Raw genomic sequence first — 18,399 nt, 5'->3', positions numbered from 1 at the left:
ATTTAAAAAAACGGAGAGAACTTTACTTCAAGTCTAACTGGTTTTGTATTATCTTTAAAGCTGTCGCACCTGGGAAAACCCCTGATTGTTTTCTGGGAACATTGTGTCCTAGTCAATTTCTCTATTCTTTTTTCTTGTTTTCCCTCAGCCAATCACCTTCCACCAGACTGTCTCCCGTTTCTCTTTATCAGATTGTCTCCATGGAGGCATGAAGACCAGCTGCAGAAATGCTACTTAGTATGCATATTTGCAAGTGCTAGAAAAAAAAGCCTTATAATAATCAATATTCTTTTTCATTTATTTGCTTTCTGTTTTAAAACAAAGGTCCTTAATCAGTCATTTCCCCATGCAAGAGTGAAAAAAGCACATTAATTTGAACTCTGTCATGCCTCCTTAACCTGGCTCCCTTTTCCTTTTTTATCATTACATTGCCTATGTTTCTCAAAACTGCATAAGAAGAAAAAGAAAAGTGGAGAGAAAAACACCTGTATACAATCCCCATTATACCCAAAAATAGCATGCAAAGAAAACCATGCAACTCAGATACAGTACTATTAAGTAAAGAAAGTGTTTTATTTACTTACAGTTAGCGTACTCCCCTCTCTTCTCCTCCCCAAATCACTTTTCTGAACATTAATAATGACATGAAGTAGGGCATATATTTGAGTCCCCCACCCAGCAAACAAATTTTAAAGAAGTCCAATATTTCCCGATTTTCTTGTGCTGTCATATTTCACAAATATAATTATTGCATTGTAATCCCACGTTAAGTTATTGATTTTGTTACTCTTCTCCATCACCCAAATCCTGTATCTGCTTCACTTCCAATGCACTCTTGATTCTTCTAGTCAGCTCTCATGTCCCCTTCCTTCTCTCCAACATTTTCCATTGAAATACTGGAAAAGGTTTCACAAGTGCAGTCTCTCTGTGGTCTTTATTACCAGAGGAACTAGAAGCCGAATCTCCTGGATTAAGCAGTTTGAATCTTACACTTGCATCTCGACATTCTCTGACTAGAGGAATGAATTTACTTTTCTTGTGCCTGGTGTACAGTGAATAATTATTCTCCACAAACACTCTGCTGTCTCCCACTTTTAGTATTTTGTCCTTCTGCCATAGTTTTGACAACATCAACTCTTTGTGCTGGTAGGATTGCATCTTTACTATTAAAGGTCTAGGTAGCTTTCTTATAGCTAGATTTGGAGCATGCACATGATGTGCCCGTTCAACTAACAAGTATTGCTGTGGAATACCAGTCCAGTTGCATATTTGTTCTTTCATAAATTTAATGCAATCTGTTCCTTCCAGCTTCTTTGGTATAGCTGAAAATCTCAAGTTTTCCCCTTCGTGCTCTGTCCTCTAATTATATTATTTTTTTAAACATCTCTTCCTGAGCAGTCTCATATTCAGCCAGCCTTTTCTTCATTTTGACCTCTGATTTTTGCAGCTTTATCATCTCATCTGAATATCTGCTTAACGCTTCTTCCATTTGTTCCAGCCTTTTCTTGTTTGTGTTGATATACTCTATCAATGTTTTGTTCATTTTAACCAGGTCTGTATGTAGTTGTCTTATATCATCCTGTAGGTTATTGGAGATCATGTCTGACAGTTGCATTATGGTAACAGCTGCAGAACTCTCCCTAGTCAGTGTTTCTTCCTCACTTTTTGTAGCTTTTTTTTCCAGGTCTTCTGTATTTCATTATTCCTGGCATCCAGGCAGTGTACTTACTAGCCAGTTACTGAAATTCACCCATAAATACAAGTGTACTGGCCTTCTCTGCTACGTTTCTGTTTTCACACTGGGAGAGCTAGAAACAAGCTGTTACTCAGTGTGCAACCATCTTGGACTCCCGTCCTTTTTCCTATTTCTTATCAGCTTTACTATTATCCTATATGTTAGTAACACTGCAACAGTGATTTTGGAAGACATATGATCACTATTGCAATATTACATCTCACCCTCTTTTTCCACTCTGGGCTCATTTTGCCTTTCTTGGCTGAGATGGACCTCTTCCTTATTTTTACTTCTCTTTGGGCATGTACATATGTAAATGGTTGCCTGCACTTCTGCTTCAGTGTTTTGGTTTGTGGCAGGCAAGTTCTGAGGTAATTCACTCTCATAAGTACTAGGCTAGCTGCCATTGCAGGCCAATTTATGCCTTATCAGTTTCCCTTTTTGTGCTCAAAATAACCTATCCCATTTGGCTATGGATTGGTCTTACCCACTGCATGGTTGATAATTACATATTACCCCTAATGAGAATAACTGGAATCATATCATAGATAATTTGAGGGGATCCTTGCATGGGATAAAGCATTTAGGAGCTGCCGTTTTCCATTAGTAGTACTGGGAGCAGTCCTGGGTTCATTTTTCTGTTTCCCACCCATAGATCTAAGCTGCAGTTGAATATGGACAGAGATGAACTTTGTTTTACGTGAATGGGGAGTCAGCAGTTTATGCACTGCGAGAAATACAGTACGTGTCACTCCAAACAGTTTTGTCGATCTTGCAGAAGAGGTTTAGATCCCTAGACTGAGTATTTTTTATGCCATTTGACTTGCTGATGTGCAGTAAATCCATCTAATTGGATGGAGGATGCCTTGTATGCCAGACACAGGTCACCTCTTAGAAGTCTGTAGGGTACAGAGTATAGTGACAGTGCTTTGAGTCCATCCATGTAGGACATGTTGTTTAGGCCTTGTATCCTTTTAGTAAGGTATCTCTGTGAGCATTACAGTTGACGCATGTTTGGATAGACACATGCCAAAGGAAGCATTATATTCAATGACTGGCCTAACACGGGCTAAGCAAAGGGGGACAATGATATCCCTAGATCTAGACATCTCTTTGCTTATAAGCTTTATGGTATCAGTCATGCCAATTCTGCTTTATTGACTGAAAAGTTATAGCTGTTGGCTGAGAACTGTGTGTGATTAAACAGGTGTTGACTTTGTGGGAACATGAGCAAAATTCTTGGCTAAGCTTATAAGGGCCTCCAGGCCAATAGCCTAGTATCATCCTATGAACCTGTAAAGTTTCCTCATTCCTTGTTGGTTATTTTGATAGTTGGCTGAGGTGACGATAGGATCAAAGTTGGGGCATTATACAGACCACTAATGAATGTAAAATAGATTAAGCTAGAGAGGACAGACAAGTTGTACACTGCTGTAAGGATATGAAAGTGTCTTGTGAAATGAGTGTGCCATTCATGCCATGTGTGTTTTATTGACTAAAAGAAATAATGACATTGAAGTTATTAAACAAATATATGATTGAAGAAAGATGATATTCAGATGGATGTCCAACGTGAGGTTTTGGTCAAAGTAGGGATGTGCCACTGACTGCTGCAGAATGCAGTGGTATGAGTACACAAGAAATTAGGAAATGTGTTGTATTAAGATGCTTTATTGGCTGAACCCTAAATACATAAAAAAAGGAATTTACTAGATTGGCACCAATGTATATGATATAGTGAATGAAAAAGGTAGATGGGTGGAGAAGCGTTCTCCTTTAAGAGGAATAGTGGCTAGTGGAGGGATTGGTAGAGTTTCAGAACAGCAATGCTGTAAGTAATGTAACAGACATGGTGGAAGGTTTTGGAAGAGATGCTAAGAAAGACAATATTATAAGTAAGGAATGTAGTATAGCAGTATTGAAAAGGAGATTATTGAACTGGAATATGGAATGGTATAAATTGGTATTAAAGGTATGGGCATACAAGGATAATTTTAGATTCTAAAAATGAAGTAGTTATAAGTGATTTGATTGATAAAATGATACACCCATCCTTTATCCTGGATGAAAAATGATGACCTGAGAATAAAGAAGTTATATTTAATTGTAATGTGACTCCTCTACATAATAACATCAGTTAAATGGATAGTAGCATGCCCTTGGAAATATAGAGCTATGTCATTGCAGTGAAAGTAATAACACTCTGGTGGGGTAGAGGGATAAAGCTTTGACTACAATGCAGAAGAACCAAATTCAATTAGCTGCTTGGACGACTGATGGAGAGGCAGGGAGGGGATAGGCATTACCATCATGGGGTGGGTGGTGTCCCCTAGGCATGTCCTGTGTCAATACCTAATGGAGGCTCTAGATGGCACACTAATAGGCATTTCAAGAAAGAGGGGCTCCACAGCTTAGATGCTGTGGAGGTGGGGGGATACACCACATGTTTTCATTGCACACCCACCCTTCAGTAATATAATTAGGTCTATGGGAGTGAATGGGCAGGTCATAGACCCCCCCCCCACAAACAGATGCAAATACGTGACAAGTCCCCAGTTGCCCAAGGTTCTTAGACTAGCCCAGCAATGCCAGTACAGTTCGGGGGCGGGGAGGGAGAAAGCTGGTAGACCCAATGTGGCTGGGGCACAGGTTGCTGGGCCAGAACTAATAAAAGAAAAGAAGGACCAAAAGAATGTAATAACAATTGTAGGGGCAAGAGTAATGCAGCCATTACCAAAATTGAAAATGTGTGTAATGTGTTTGAAATACAGAACTGTTGTAAATATGTTTGCTTAAATAACAGTGGTAAATAAGTTGAATAAAAAGTAAAGTAATTTATTTAAAAATAAATTCAAACACACATGCAGCAGGCTGCCTTCTTTTTAAATCTACCACTTTTTAAAACGACAGAAAAAATTAAATAGGAAAGCAGAGTGTATCTACCCTACCAATTCAAGAACCACTTCTGCCAGAATTATGCAGTTTCAGTTTTGTTCAGCACATTCATGGTGTACTCAGCTGTTCAGTCATTGTGTTACTGTCTGCTGACTGCTTGTATACATCTGCTTTTCTTCTACTAATTCATGTTGCTATATTTATATTTTAAATGCATATTATTAATGGACTGCATCCCTCTTAGTCTGTTCAGAAAGCTGCCTATGGTCAGATGAACATAGCTAGTTTAAAAAATCAGTAGGTAAGTAAATGGTTCTTGAAGACAGCCTCTGTTTGAATTGGTGATTCCTTACTTAATGCATTAGATTTAACACTACTCTATATTTTTGTATTAAAACTAATTATGTTGTTAAAAAGCTAAATAAATAAACTGCAAATAAATTACCTTTTCAGGGAAATCCTTTTTAACAGTATGGAAAGCCACCTCCTTCGCTATAAAGTCATAGAAATCCTCTTCTACCATAGCTGTGTTGACCGCAGGAATTTGCCTATGTCTTTAGCCAAGATTCTACATTTCCTACAAAACAGCACACTTTATTTAGAAACACAGGTAAGTACTTTTTGTTGTAAGTGAAAACGGGCAGTCATTCTAGTCATTAGGCTTTCCTGAACTGTGTTACGACTTGTAGTGTAAAATTGTCTATATATCCATTTATCTTATGTTTGTAAACTGCTGTTTGTATGCTGAATCAGTGTGCTTGTGACATATAAAGGGAAATTGTTATACCTAGTCTACAAATGAGAAAGCAAACAGTAATTTTGATTGAGTGAAAATTCAGTTATACTGCCTTATCTATAGTCTTTTACTTCTGCCTCCTTCTTTTTTTTTTATTTCTTGTGTTCTTGTGGACTAAGAAACATTCCATGTCAGTAATTGCTAGGAAAAATGAAAAAGTAATTGTTTGCTTAGTGCTGGATGGTGGTTTCCGATTTTCAGTCCATTGTATAATGCAGATGTAATCAATGGCCCAGTCTTTCCCAGCCACAGACATTTGTATTCTTCATTATGATAGATGAGTCATTCTGATTTACCACTTAAGTTCTTTTTACAGGGGAAACATAGGCAAGCTTGCACTGTACATGTTACGCTTAACATATGTTTTTACTTTTTGTAAATCACAATGATTAACATATAGCCAGATATTTAAGACATTGCAAAGAAAGAAATGTAACTTAATCACTAGTTTTACATATTTTGTTTTTTTCAAAAAGTCACCCTTCAAGTGGGAATATTATTCTATAGCAATGCATACAAGTCACTTTAAATCTGAGCAGGGCGCAGGCATATTTAAATTGATTACCGGGTATTGATGAAGAAATATGTCTTACAGCCAGTTTTAGGCTGTAAACTCAATATAAAGGTAGTACATTAGTGCATGGTACTGATGAGTCAGTCATTGAAGCTGTTGTATTCTGCAAAGAATAACCTACATGTTTGTGGTAAACATGATACCTTATTATGCCTACTTTACCTTATGCCAGAGGCTAGGGTGGGGCAAATGGGACAGCTGCCCCTGAGTGAAAGTTCCTAGGGGTGCAATCAGCAGATGCCAATGGTGTGGAAGTGCATGCCAGTAATACAGTATTTATGCATCTGAGGTCATGGCCTAATCATTTTGTGTGGGATAGTCAGGTGATTTATCACAATTTCAGTGCAGATTTGTTTTTTTAAACTTAGATTTGAGGGGAGGCACCACATCAGGGAACGGCACAGGGCACCAGGGAACCTAGCTACAGTTCTGCCTTATGTAGGAAAGCATCTTTGTAGATGTCAGTCATTGACTAAGACTTCCTACTACCCTGGTTTTGTCTCTGTGGCAGCCACTGAGGTGTCATTTCAATTCATGTGTGTTCATCATTCACACTGCCTTGGTGGCATATGGGTTTTGTGCCTGCACAAACCCAGACTGGCAGCTTTCCAGAGCTCAAAATTCTCTTCTCTAATTTATGTGGTGGGATTGGCCAAGCCACTCCCCTCAGGGGAAGCCTAGCCCCACCACTGCTAGTCGGTTTTGCAGTCTTAATACCAGCTGTAGGAAATCACAGAGTTGAATCTCTTCAGCAGTCTGCATTGGTGGATTACAGCTTCCTGACTCAGGTAAGATCCCTTTGGAAACTTCCTTTCCTCTTTATTATTATGCACTTTTGATTTCTTTGTTTTATTTAAAACGCGCGTGTGTGTAACTTTTTATTTTAATATAGTTGCTATTTTCTATTGCTGTTTATTCTTCTGGAAGTTTTACTTATTACTGTGTTGTTTGTATGCTTACTATTGTTTTTAAGCAGTCATGAGGATTTTCTAAAGTGTTTTATGACTTGTACTGGAAAACTGAAGTTATGTGGTGACAGCTGAAGACTAGGGACTGTCTCAGGGTTTATATTATGTGATTGAAGACTCTGATGATACCTGACTGTTAGCAGGCGAAAATGCTCAGTCTGAGGTGCTTTGTGCTTGTTGACTTTTTTATGTGTTATTAAAGGATCATTTTGTTTAGCTACACGTTGATTTGGATTTCTTATTTCATCTTTGGGATTTACCTCTGTTTCCACTGAGGGACATTTTCTTGACCCTCTAATGTGAGCCTGCAGCCCTCTATGGTATGGTGGTCAGACACATCCTCTGGGGCTGTTCCAGTACCTGGTTCAGGAACTGGAGAACCAAACCCTTCAGGTGCAGGAGAGGTCCAGAGAAAAAGATGTCATACCAGACATAATATCGTGTCCCCAAATATTTTCTCCTGTAATATAGCTCACAGTAAAAAGAAGCTACCTTCACCACACTGCATACAATCGGGTTATTACCCCATATAGGGCTGATGTAGTTTCCTTTGCTAAGAGCGTTTTACAGTCTGCTAATTTCAGAGACTGTGCTTCTTTTCAGAATGACTGTGGGGCTACTTTCTCTAGAGATCAGTCTGTGGCCTCAGATTTTGATGGGGTCTCTGATGCAGGCAATAGTGAACACTATGAGTCAATCCAATCTCATTCTTTGGAAGATGATCAGGTTCAAAAACCCAAGTGTTCACCTCTCCACAGGTGCTAGCTTTGGTTTAGAGATATATTTGACTGGAAGCAGTCTGGATACGCGAGAGACTGACGTTTATATTTTTATTGAAGTGACATTCTAAATATCTTGGCTGTTCCTCCTGTGTTACCTACCTTAGAAGATGTAACAAATCTATAAAACTGCATGTAAAGCCCTGTAGCTGGTGAACCAGTTCCTAAAGAGGCTATGAGGAAATATAAGGTGTAGTCTGATCTTGCATCTCTTTTTTTTCACCTTTGTCAGCTGACCCAGCTGCAGTTTCTCCAGCTGCCAACTCTAAAAAGAAGGCCTTGGCTTTTTCTAACACTACATCCCTAGATAAAATTGACAAGTGGTTAGAATCTCAAGGAAAACAGTTGGCTAAGGCTAGTAATTTAGTCTTTAGAATTTTAAATTCTCAGGGATTTATGTGGAAAATAATTTTGAAATATGCTTACAGCTTAGATGACTTTGCTACATCTTTGCCAGCTGAACAAAAGTGTTATATGAATGAGATTTTCTGATGTGACCTGGGTTTCGAAACATGCTTTGAGGAGTGACTTGGAAGGTGTGGACAAAGTTTCTAGAAATGCATCCGATTCTGTTGTATTGAGAAGGTATATTTGGTTACATAACGGAATTTTTTCTGAGGATATAAAAAATTAGATTTTGAAGGTTCTGAATTTGTGTTTGGTCCTTCTGCCACTCATATCTTTAAACAATGTGATGATAGAGGTAAATTGATGCATGCAGTATGTAGAATGTTTCATATTCATAGATAGGTTCATAGGTTCATAGATTAGTACTAAGCTAACTGCCCTTGCGAGCCATTTTAAGTCTAGCCAATTATCCCTTGTGAGACTCAAACCCCACACCTTGTGTTTGTAAGGCAAACACCTTAACCATTAGGCCACCCTCTCAACCCTGGTTCTTTCCAGTAAGATGCCCAACTTTAAAGGGCAGAACAAACAAAAATCTGAGCCTAGCAAGTGTCAGGGGACCAAAAAGAAATGACAGGAAGATAATGCTTCCAAACCAAATAAAAGGGGTTCCTTTCTCAGAAAAGATAATTTCTCAGCTAAAGAACAACTATGCCAACACATGGGGCATCCAGTCCTTTCCTCCTGTCCTTCCTTCCCTTTCCCCTTCCCCCAGGCTTTCACTCAAACCAGCAGCCTGGTTACAAATAATCTCAGGCAAATGGGTACTGAGAATAACTCGGAGAGGATATTCTTGGTAGTGGACAAAAAATCCTCCTCCTTTCTGTTTTCTCCAGTATTCCTTCACAAGTTGTAAGCAGGGGTTATAGAATCAGTTCCTGCACCACAAAAAGGAAAATAATTTTACTCTGGAATCTCTTTGGTACCCAAAAAGGAGCTGTGGTGGAGACCACCGTTAGATGCATCTTACCCAAATACCTTTCTGAAAATACCCAAATTCAAAATGCTTACCCTGCTAGTGGTCCTACCCCTTCTTCTGGACTACTGTTTTCATGGTGACTTTAGATCTGAAAGATGATTATCACATTCCAGTTGCTCACAACTTCAAGTTGAAGCTACAGAAGTCCTGTCTCATACCCTCACAAAGAATTGTCTTCCTGGGGTGTATGACAGACACAGAAAAAGAATGGCCTTTTCAGTACATTTTCAGGGATTTTTCTCTTCAAGATACCTCCTCCGCAAGGGAGTTTCTCAAAATTCTATGCCTTATTGCATCAGTGATCCTCGTGATACTACTGGTCAGACTTCACAGAAGAAAGATTCAGAGGTTCTTAAAAAAATATTGGTCCCAGCACATGTATCCCTTAATTTTTCCAGGTACCACTGTTAGATTTTGTGAAATGAGAGTTACATTGGTGGGAGGGATCCAGTGTCTCTCAATCCAGATATTGGTTGTCCTCTGCTATTGCTTTTTGTTACCCCCCACTGTGGTAAGCAAGTTAAGGCACATTCTAATAGAGACTTATCCTCTTTGGTGGCATATCAGAAAGGAGTGAACTCTAGAAGCATTCTAGGGTGGCATCCTGGTTATCTGTTCATATCTTTACAAAGCAGTACAAACTAGATTCTTTCTCAAGTTCCAGAGCAAGCTTTGTGAGGGCCATTATCCATTCACCCACCTTCCCCTTTACTTTATATATAGTTTGATTGTATTTAACATTGTCGTGTTGTTGTTTGGCTTTGGTTATTTGTGTTGGTGTTTTCTGGCTCAGAAGTAGTTAGTTTCAGGCAATTTTTGTTTCTGGTCCTTCTTAATTCTTCATGTTTAGCGCTAAAAGCCTGAACAACTTGACTTTCTGTGACAGGAGTTAGGCTTCCCCTAATGATAGGTGCTTAGCTAATCTCCTATCACAGGAAGTCAGAAGAGGGAATTCTGAGCTGTGGAAAGCAGCCAGTGTGGGTTTGTGTAGGTACAGAACCCGTATGGCACTGAGGCAGTGTGAAATTCAAGCATCTGTTGTTACAGGGAAGTAGGAGTCACCCAAGATTCTGCTATGAAGCTCTGACTTACTAAACATTGATGTGTCAAAAGGATGACAAAAATGCCTGAAAGTAAAAAAGGCAAAAAAAAAATCATTATCTGTTTTTGCTAGATGAGCAAGACCCCCTGCACCCCCCCCCCCCCAGACTGATATATATACCAACTCTACGGTCACACCAACTCGGAAAATGGAGAAATCACCCTGAAAAAAATGAATCATTACTGATGAACAATTAGAAATTTCACTAGCAATAATTTCCTGTGTGAAAAAGCATTTGGTGTTATACCATTCATCTTTTTTTCTTTACGGTCTCAATCTTACCTCAGGTTTTTGTAGGAAAGCCCTTCTGCAAATGTACTTTCTGACATTCTGATAGTTAAATACAATAATGTAGAGTTGTCTTCACACACTCAGTCTAAGGATTTAGTTATTAATGGTTCCTTTATTCCTAATCAGAATAAAATATAATATTATGGAGTGATATTGAACAATTAGATGAGGAGGACAATTTCAAGAGGGTAAAAAGAAAAGAAGGTCTTTGGGGGGGGGGGGGTACAGGCAGAAATGATAACAAGTCACCATCTACTATTATAGGTAGTAAGTCTTGTCATAAAGAGATAAAAAGTGTTCTATTGGGCGATTTTATGTTGAGAGGAATTGTAATGTTCTTCCAAAAGTGAATTGAGAGCATGTCACTGTTAGTAGACTGTGAGGTGGAAAAATGGCTGACATGTTAGAAGCAATTAAACTGTTTAAAAAGTCCTTTCTTTATGATACAGCTGTTATTGTAGCAAACAGTGATGTTGATCGCACTAGTACTGAGGTATTTGAAAAAGTGTTTTCTGAGATGGTGGTATTAAGCAACTCCCAGTGGCTTAGATTGATATTTAGTGATATTTTTCCTAGTCCCTGTTCTATAGTTGTTAAAAAAAGGCTGACAAGGGAAATGACAAACATCATGCATAGAATTTCACTAATCAGTTCTGTCAAAGTAATAACTACTTGGGGGGATTTAGAAGTTAAAAATAATTGCTTCATTAGAGATCGGTTTCATTTGGGCCATGCTGGAAACAGATGTTAATAATTTCCTTAGGAAATTTATTCACCCTTTTCTTAGAAATAGTGGGGGGCAGAAATGAGGAGGAGTTTAAATCCCTTGAAAATTTATTTTTCTAATTGTAGACACTTAAACAATAAAATTGTAGACTTAGACTGCATAACAGCAGATGAAAAGTACAATTTGTTGTGCTTTGTTAAAACGTGGTTTAATGATTGCAATAAACATTTAATTATTCAAGGGTTTACGTTACATCATGTGGTTCACTCAAAACACAAAGGTGGTATATCAGTATATATGTTTCTACTGAGCATGTCTCCACTACTATTCATTGTGATGAGTTGCTGGAACTCTTGATGGTGAAATTACATTTGGCAAAAAGATGGTGAGAAGCTTCTATAGACCCCCCAGCTCAGGAAGAGAGCATGATAACTAGTTATGTGGTAATATCTGTCAATTATTAACAGGAATGATGACTTACTGAATGTTGTTTGGTTAAATCACTGGTCTAATTTGGTTTTAAGTTGTATCATTGGTGCCTCAGTTTGAAAATCAGATCACTATTCTATTTAGTGTGGAATTGTGATTAATAGTGATAAATGTGTTAGATCGAGTACCCTTTGAGTCTGTAAATAAGGAAATTAGTTATTGGCAGTAGGAGAGGCAACTGGAAGAGAAGTAATTTGAAGAAACATGAGATGCTTTTTATGGTAAATTAAATTTCTTAATAAACAGGTTTATTAACTCAATAAACATTTCCCTCCATGGCAAACAAAAAGTTATCACAACTGAAAAATAAAAAAGATCCTCCTGAAAAGGTATAAATGTACTCCATCTACCTCTATCTGTATAGATATTATACTGAAAAAATTCTTGTGGAGTTTAGCTCTGAAAATTAGAAATATAAGAACCAGTTAGTTGAGAATACTAACATGAATAAAAAGGCTGTATTCAAGCACTTAAGATATTTTAGGAAAGACCCCCCCCCCCACGATTGTGTTAAGTATAGGGACTCTGCTATTACAGACTCTGTTGAACTAGGAAATTTATTTACTGAGAAATTCTCGCTTTTAAATGGGTGCAAGGATTGTAACTATAGATAGCTCATAAATCTGATGTTTATCCAAATATCTCTTACGAGTTAGTTTCAAATGTGTTGGAGGCATCAAAAACATGCAACCACAAGCTTAGACTGTTTAAATGAATATTTTCTTTCTGTCGTAGCAATGGTATGATGCCTTCGTGTACTGTTTCAACACTAACTGGAAAAAGGATATGTCACTAACATATGGAAGGAAGCAGTTGTTCTCCCAATATCCAAAGGATATGTACCGCAATCCCTGGACAGCTATGGACCCTTCAGTTTGACCTCGATACTGGGTAGATGTTTTGAGTGAGCAATTTGTAGTCTGCTCCAGGCGAATATTGGACAAAGACTGATGTGTATCAACCTGGTTTCCTCACTGGGAGATCATGTTTGACTAACTGTATCTAGTTTTATAACATCTGATGCACGGTGGACTGGGGTTTTGCTAATTACGTTATTTGTCTAGACCTGGAGAAAGCCTTTGATTTGGTTCTTCATGACAATACGTGATGTTATGTTAAAATGCAATGTGAATATTACGCTAGATAGCCATCAGGAAGAAAATACTGAGCAAGAATGGATCATTCCTTTTCAAAAATAAATGTTGATTTGGGGGTTCCCCGGGATCTGCTCTTGGTTCCAGGTTGTTTGGGCTATTGATGTCTGAGTTCCCAATATGATAGCACCTGCTAAGTAAATTTGCCGATGACACTAAGATGGGGGTATAGTTACAGATATGTATGATTATTTAAAATTGCAAAAATATCTAGACATTTTATTTAGTTGGGCCAGCAAAAATGGAATGCAATTTAATGCCAAGAAATGTAATGTGATGCATTTTATTTCTGGAAATAATCATTATACTTATACTCTGAATAATGAAATTTTGACCTCAGTAATGTCTGTGAGAGATTTAGGATATATGATGGACAATGCTTTGTACTTAGATCATATCAAGACAGTGGTGAGTAAGTGCTATGCTTTTTTAAGACATCTTGAAGCGTGCTAGTAGTAGAGAGAGAGAAGTTTTGATTCCACTTTTTACTTCTACCTTATGTCCTGTTATGGAATATTGTGGGTCTTTTAGCTGTTATAACACTTGCCATAGAAATAGATGAGAGAATACAGAAGGTAGTCACTAGGCAAGTGGGAGGATTAAAAAAACCTCTGTTACAAGGAGCGATTGGAAACTCTCTATAACTGTTATAGGCTGTTAAGAGGAGATTTGATTCTTGTATATAAATTACTAAGAAATGTGGCATTAACAGCCTCTTTTGATGTTACAATTATGGGCTATACTATCAGTACCAGGAATAACAATCTATGTGTGAGATTGCCAGATGTTTTCATTATAGAGCAGGAATATTATGGAACTATCTCCCTAAACATATAAAGGAAGTTGGTCGTGTCAAACTTTTTAAATTCTTGATCGATAAGTGGTATAGACATTTTGTTTATTTGCCTGATCTAACTGTTGACAGACTCTTAAATGACTCCTAGGATCCTTGAGTTTGAATGTCTTCTACACTGAACATTAGCTTTGCTGTTGGCTGATTCACATAAAATGTTTCTAGCACAGGCATTTCTCCAGACACATTATTTGAGGTAGAGACATTTTTACAGGCATGTACCTTTGACGTAGACATCCTTTTTAATTAGGGATGCAGTGGACAGCACTTTCCTAATGTCTACCTAAATATTCTTTTTTTTTTTTTTTTTTTTTTTTACCAATTAACTACCTTTGTTTGCAACACCATTAATTAAAATTTGGTCAGCTAACCTTTCAATATTAAATTAAAATGCACATGATATTTTACATAACATTATTTTCTGTATGTAGCTGCAGACAATAAGGAATAAATCATAAAAATGTGCTATGACACACCATGAAACAGTCAAATAATTATAATTCATAGTAAAGTCTAGAAAACATTTTTTACTGTGTGTAACCACAGACAAAAAGGAATAAAACAAGAAAATACAATCTGATGTCAATTTTCATTCATTCCTCAACACTTGGGTTCAGATCTGACTTGGACATTACTATAGTTCATTTTAACCATAAAGCTCTCAAGCTTCTCCCTTACCCATAATGCACCAACCTCTAACATACCTCAGATTTCATTTTCCACTTTCACTTTGTCATCTGAACTCTCGAGTGTTCCTGCCAGATCCAAGGTGTTAGAGTCGACTCCAAAGTTGTTGGAACCATCTCTGCCCTTTGGAGCTTCGGCACTGGAAAGCTCTGCTCCAACCTCTACCTCAGGTGGAATGTCTTTGGGGGCAGATGGAGCCAATGAAGGTGGAGCCATGGCTTCTCAGCTGCCTTCTCCCGGGGACGTTCTGCTTTTGAGTGGTGGAGAGAGAGTTTTCTGTGCTTCAGCAGGATGGACGGTCTCTTCCCCCCTTGGATTTCCCTTCAGGATCTCGTGTCTCTGCACTTTGTGCCCCAGCATTCGACTCAACAGGGATAGCTAGACCAAACTCTCCAGGCTACCCAACAGGGTATCACCATCTCTTCTGATATTTCTCTGGGGAATCCCACTGAAGAAGTACCTCAAAAGAGAACATGCAAAAGGATGCAGTTAGATTCCCCACAGGGATCTCACTGTAAATACTAATTTTAATGAAGGGGAAGGATCTCCAAGATCACCGCCTGAAGCATTCTAGATATCCTTAAACAAAGGGGTAGTTGGTCCTCCGACATTCCTTCTCCAGAGGAATATGTATCTCTGGAGGTGTTTGGATCTGGCTCATCTACTTGCTGGGTAACACTGCCCACTGAAGAGCTCATTGATTTGATCTCTAAGCGGGCATGGAGGGAGTTAAACCTATCCCCAAGAGACTGGGTCAGATTCTGGCAGCACCTGCAGGAAGGGAGTTTTGGAGTAAGGAAGTAACTGTGGATGCTATGGTTGTGGTGGCGGCCACTAAGAAGGAACTTGTGGAACAGCGTTCCACTGTCCATCCCCCTGACAGGGAGTCTAGGGTTTTGGAAAGGTATATAAAGCGTGTGTGTGGGCTTCAGCAATCTTGCCGTTAGGTTGCTGAACTACTTGGCACATTTTACAAGACGTCAGAGGGACTTGATTAAGGTACAGTCAAAATTCTTTTCTGGGATCAGTACTACTGAGACTCGGGCTTCTGTGGCCTCACAGTTGGCAACCCTTCAGTCTATCTCAAATTCATCCACGAGGCTTATCTCTGATGCAGCTGTGAGGGTACCTTAAGGGCAGCAGGTTCAGGTATTTCCATTAGGAGGCATGCCTGGATGCACTTGTGTGACTTTACAGAGCTCTTCAAGTCTTTTTTCGTCTATGTTTCTTTTGACGGAACCTCCTTATTTAGTCCCAAAGTGAAGGACACACTCTAGATATGAGCAGGATGGGAAGACCCTTTCTGCAGTGGGAGTACATTTTTCTACCCTTCAAATCACCATCTCTAAGAACCAATGAGGAGGATGAAAAATGTGGTTCAAAAAATCCCCCCGGGGGGGGGGGGTTGGGGGGCATTTCTCTGACAGACCCTACCAGCTCCCCTCTCTGGAGGCAATTGGCTGAGTCATTTATCTGTGGACCAAAGAGCCCTGATAGACATCACAAAAAAATTGTGGTACAGAACATTTCCAGAGGTTATATAATTCCATTTTCCCTTCCACCTCCATTTTCATGCAAAATTCCCAATGTTCCACCCAGTTAGAGGAAAACAGCAGCTCTAGAAATACAAAAGCTTGCTAAAATAAAAGTCATCAAAGAGGTCTCACCAGACCAGATAGAATCTGGAACTTACTCGAGATTCTTTTTAGTGCCAAAGAAAACAGAAGACTGGAGACCAATGTTGGATCTCAGTAACTTGAACAAATGTGTCAGTAGTGTGACAAAGTTTTGGAGGTTCATGGTTCAGTCCAGTTTGCTGTTTTTTGGCAAGGATGACTAGATGTGCTCAATAGACCTTTATGACACATACTACCACTTAAAAATGTACACACATTCCAGAAGGTCATTACATTTCCATCTGGAAGCCAGTCATTACCAGTTCAGAGCCCTACACTTTGGTCTCACAGCCCCCAGGGTGTTCACCAAATGCATGGCAGTGGTAACAGCCCACCTGAGACTGCAGGGATTCCGGGTGTTTCTCTGTCTAGACGACTGGCTCATCACCGCCCCAACCAGGCATTTCCTCATAAGAGTGAGAGATAAGTTACTCCAAACTTGCTCCCTTCTACGAATTACCATAAATTACAACAAATCTCTGTTAGAACCTTCTCAAATACTTGAGTTTATAGGGACAGTTTTCAACACAGTATCAGTAACAGCTTCTCTTTCTCTTGCAAGAGTACAGACTATCAGATTCCAGGTCAAAAAGATAATTCACAGTACAACAATTTCAGCATGATTGATTCTACAAGCCCTAGGATCAATGTTAGCAGCTATAGTTTTAGTTCCTCTAGTGAGATTCCACATGGGGATACTTCAGTGGATGCTAGCAGCTCAATGGTCAATTCTTTAGCAACACATGTCAGTCGAAATAAAAATCACTCAAGCATGCAAAAGTTATCTTTGGTGGTGGATTTGATCAGATAATGTTCTTCAAGGCAGTCTTTTCATTCTCCCTTAGCCCAAGGCCATACTGATCGCAGACACATCCCACATTGGGGAAGGGGTACTTCCTGGGAAAGCAGTCCAAGCTACTTTGTTCCCAGAAGAGGCCAACATGCATATCAATGTCCAGGAAATGACAGCAGTGCTGTTAGCATTGCAAGTATTTTAAGACTTTCTCGCTTCAGTAACAATTTTGATTTGGACGGACAATATGTCAGTAGTGTGGCACATAAACAAACAAGGAGGAACTAGATCTTACCCCTTGTGCCAAGAAGCCCTCAGAGTGTGGCAATGGGTGATCTCTTCCAACTGCTTTCTGATAGGAACACACATCCCTGGGAAGTCCAACATGATAGCAGACAAGCTAAGCAGGTCCATTCTACTACCTCACAAGTGGTCTCTCAACAAAGTGGCAAAAATGATTTTCCATCATTGGGGTCAAACTTGCTGTGATCTTTTTGTTAATTCTGTAAACAAATGCAACAGGATGTTCATCGTGTTTCACTGTTGCAGTCATTACACTTGGGTTATCCTGCTGGCAGGCTACCCACAGTCGGCCTGAATTCCAAAGTCCTGGTCCAGCGTCGGTTGCTGTCACCTCTTCCCTGATGTCAGTGCGCCAGGGGTATATAAGATGCAGCCGACGCCATTTTCTCCAGTCTTTTTTGCCGCGCGGTGCCCGAAGCAAAAGCAGTTCGCAAGTGCTGGTCGGCCGACTCGTGAGATTTTCGAAATTGAATTTCAGAACCGAAGTCTTCAATAAAGCTAAGTACCCCGTTGGGGAAACTTTTTCTTGCTCCAGACCAATGTCAGTAAAAGTTAACAATTGTATTTCTTGTGGGAAGCAAATATCTCATAAGGATTTTCACTCTTACTGTATTCCTGGCCCTGAGCACGACGTTGCTAGTTATCGGTTTTGTGCTAGATTCAACCAACGCACTATTAAGCGTCAGTTTGACTTTGCTTTACATTACTTTGGCCGAAGGTTTAACTACATAATGCCGTCCGAGCAACCAACGACCGGAATTCATAAAAACGCAAAGACAAAGAAAAGGACAGGCATCCGAGGTCCAAAACCGATGAAGAAGCCTCTTCTAGGCCAGTCGCCGGTTCTCAGTGAGGCACTTTCGCAGCCCCTGATACCCGCCACCTCAGAGCCACAGGCCGCCTCCGACTCCCACGTGGAGACAACTAGGCCTCTGGAAACTCAAGGTATTGGGCCTACAGAAACTATTCCCTCAGATGGGTCCGGAGCCGCTGAGCAGGCATCGGCTTCTGAGGGTGTTTTCAGACCTACACAGCTTACTATCAAGTCCACTTTAGCAGCCAAGGCAAAGTCTAAAACACCATTAAAGACAAAGAAACAAGTACAGCATTCTCCTGGACAGTCATCCATGCCAAAGAAACAGATGCGTAAAATGGCCGAGGACCTAATTACTTTGATCAGGGGTTCCCAT

The 18,399-nt window shown here is 39.5% G+C and overlaps 1 protein-coding gene across 1 annotated transcript in view; it reads left to right on the top strand.

The window, feature by feature from the left end:
* The window catches only part of SIMC1 (SUMO interacting motifs containing 1), a 1,791,957-nt gene that overhangs the window by 1,624,001 nt on the left and 149,557 nt on the right, over positions 1–18,399 (top strand). Inside the window, exon 7 of the mRNA XM_044069369.1 lies at positions 5,084–5,240. Coding sequence (XP_043925304.1) covers positions 5,084–5,240 — 157 coding nt within the window. The remainder of the gene's footprint in view (positions 1–5,083; positions 5,241–18,399) is intronic.

Source organism: Protopterus annectens, chromosome 4.part0 (assembly GCF_019279795.1).
Source record: "Protopterus annectens isolate FY-2018-M chromosome 4.part0, PAN1.0, whole genome shotgun sequence".
NCBI lineage: Eukaryota > Metazoa > Chordata > Ceratodontiformes > Protopteridae > Protopterus > Protopterus annectens.
The sequence above is the reverse complement of the archived record's forward strand: the minus strand, read 5'-3'. Positions and strand labels throughout refer to the sequence as shown.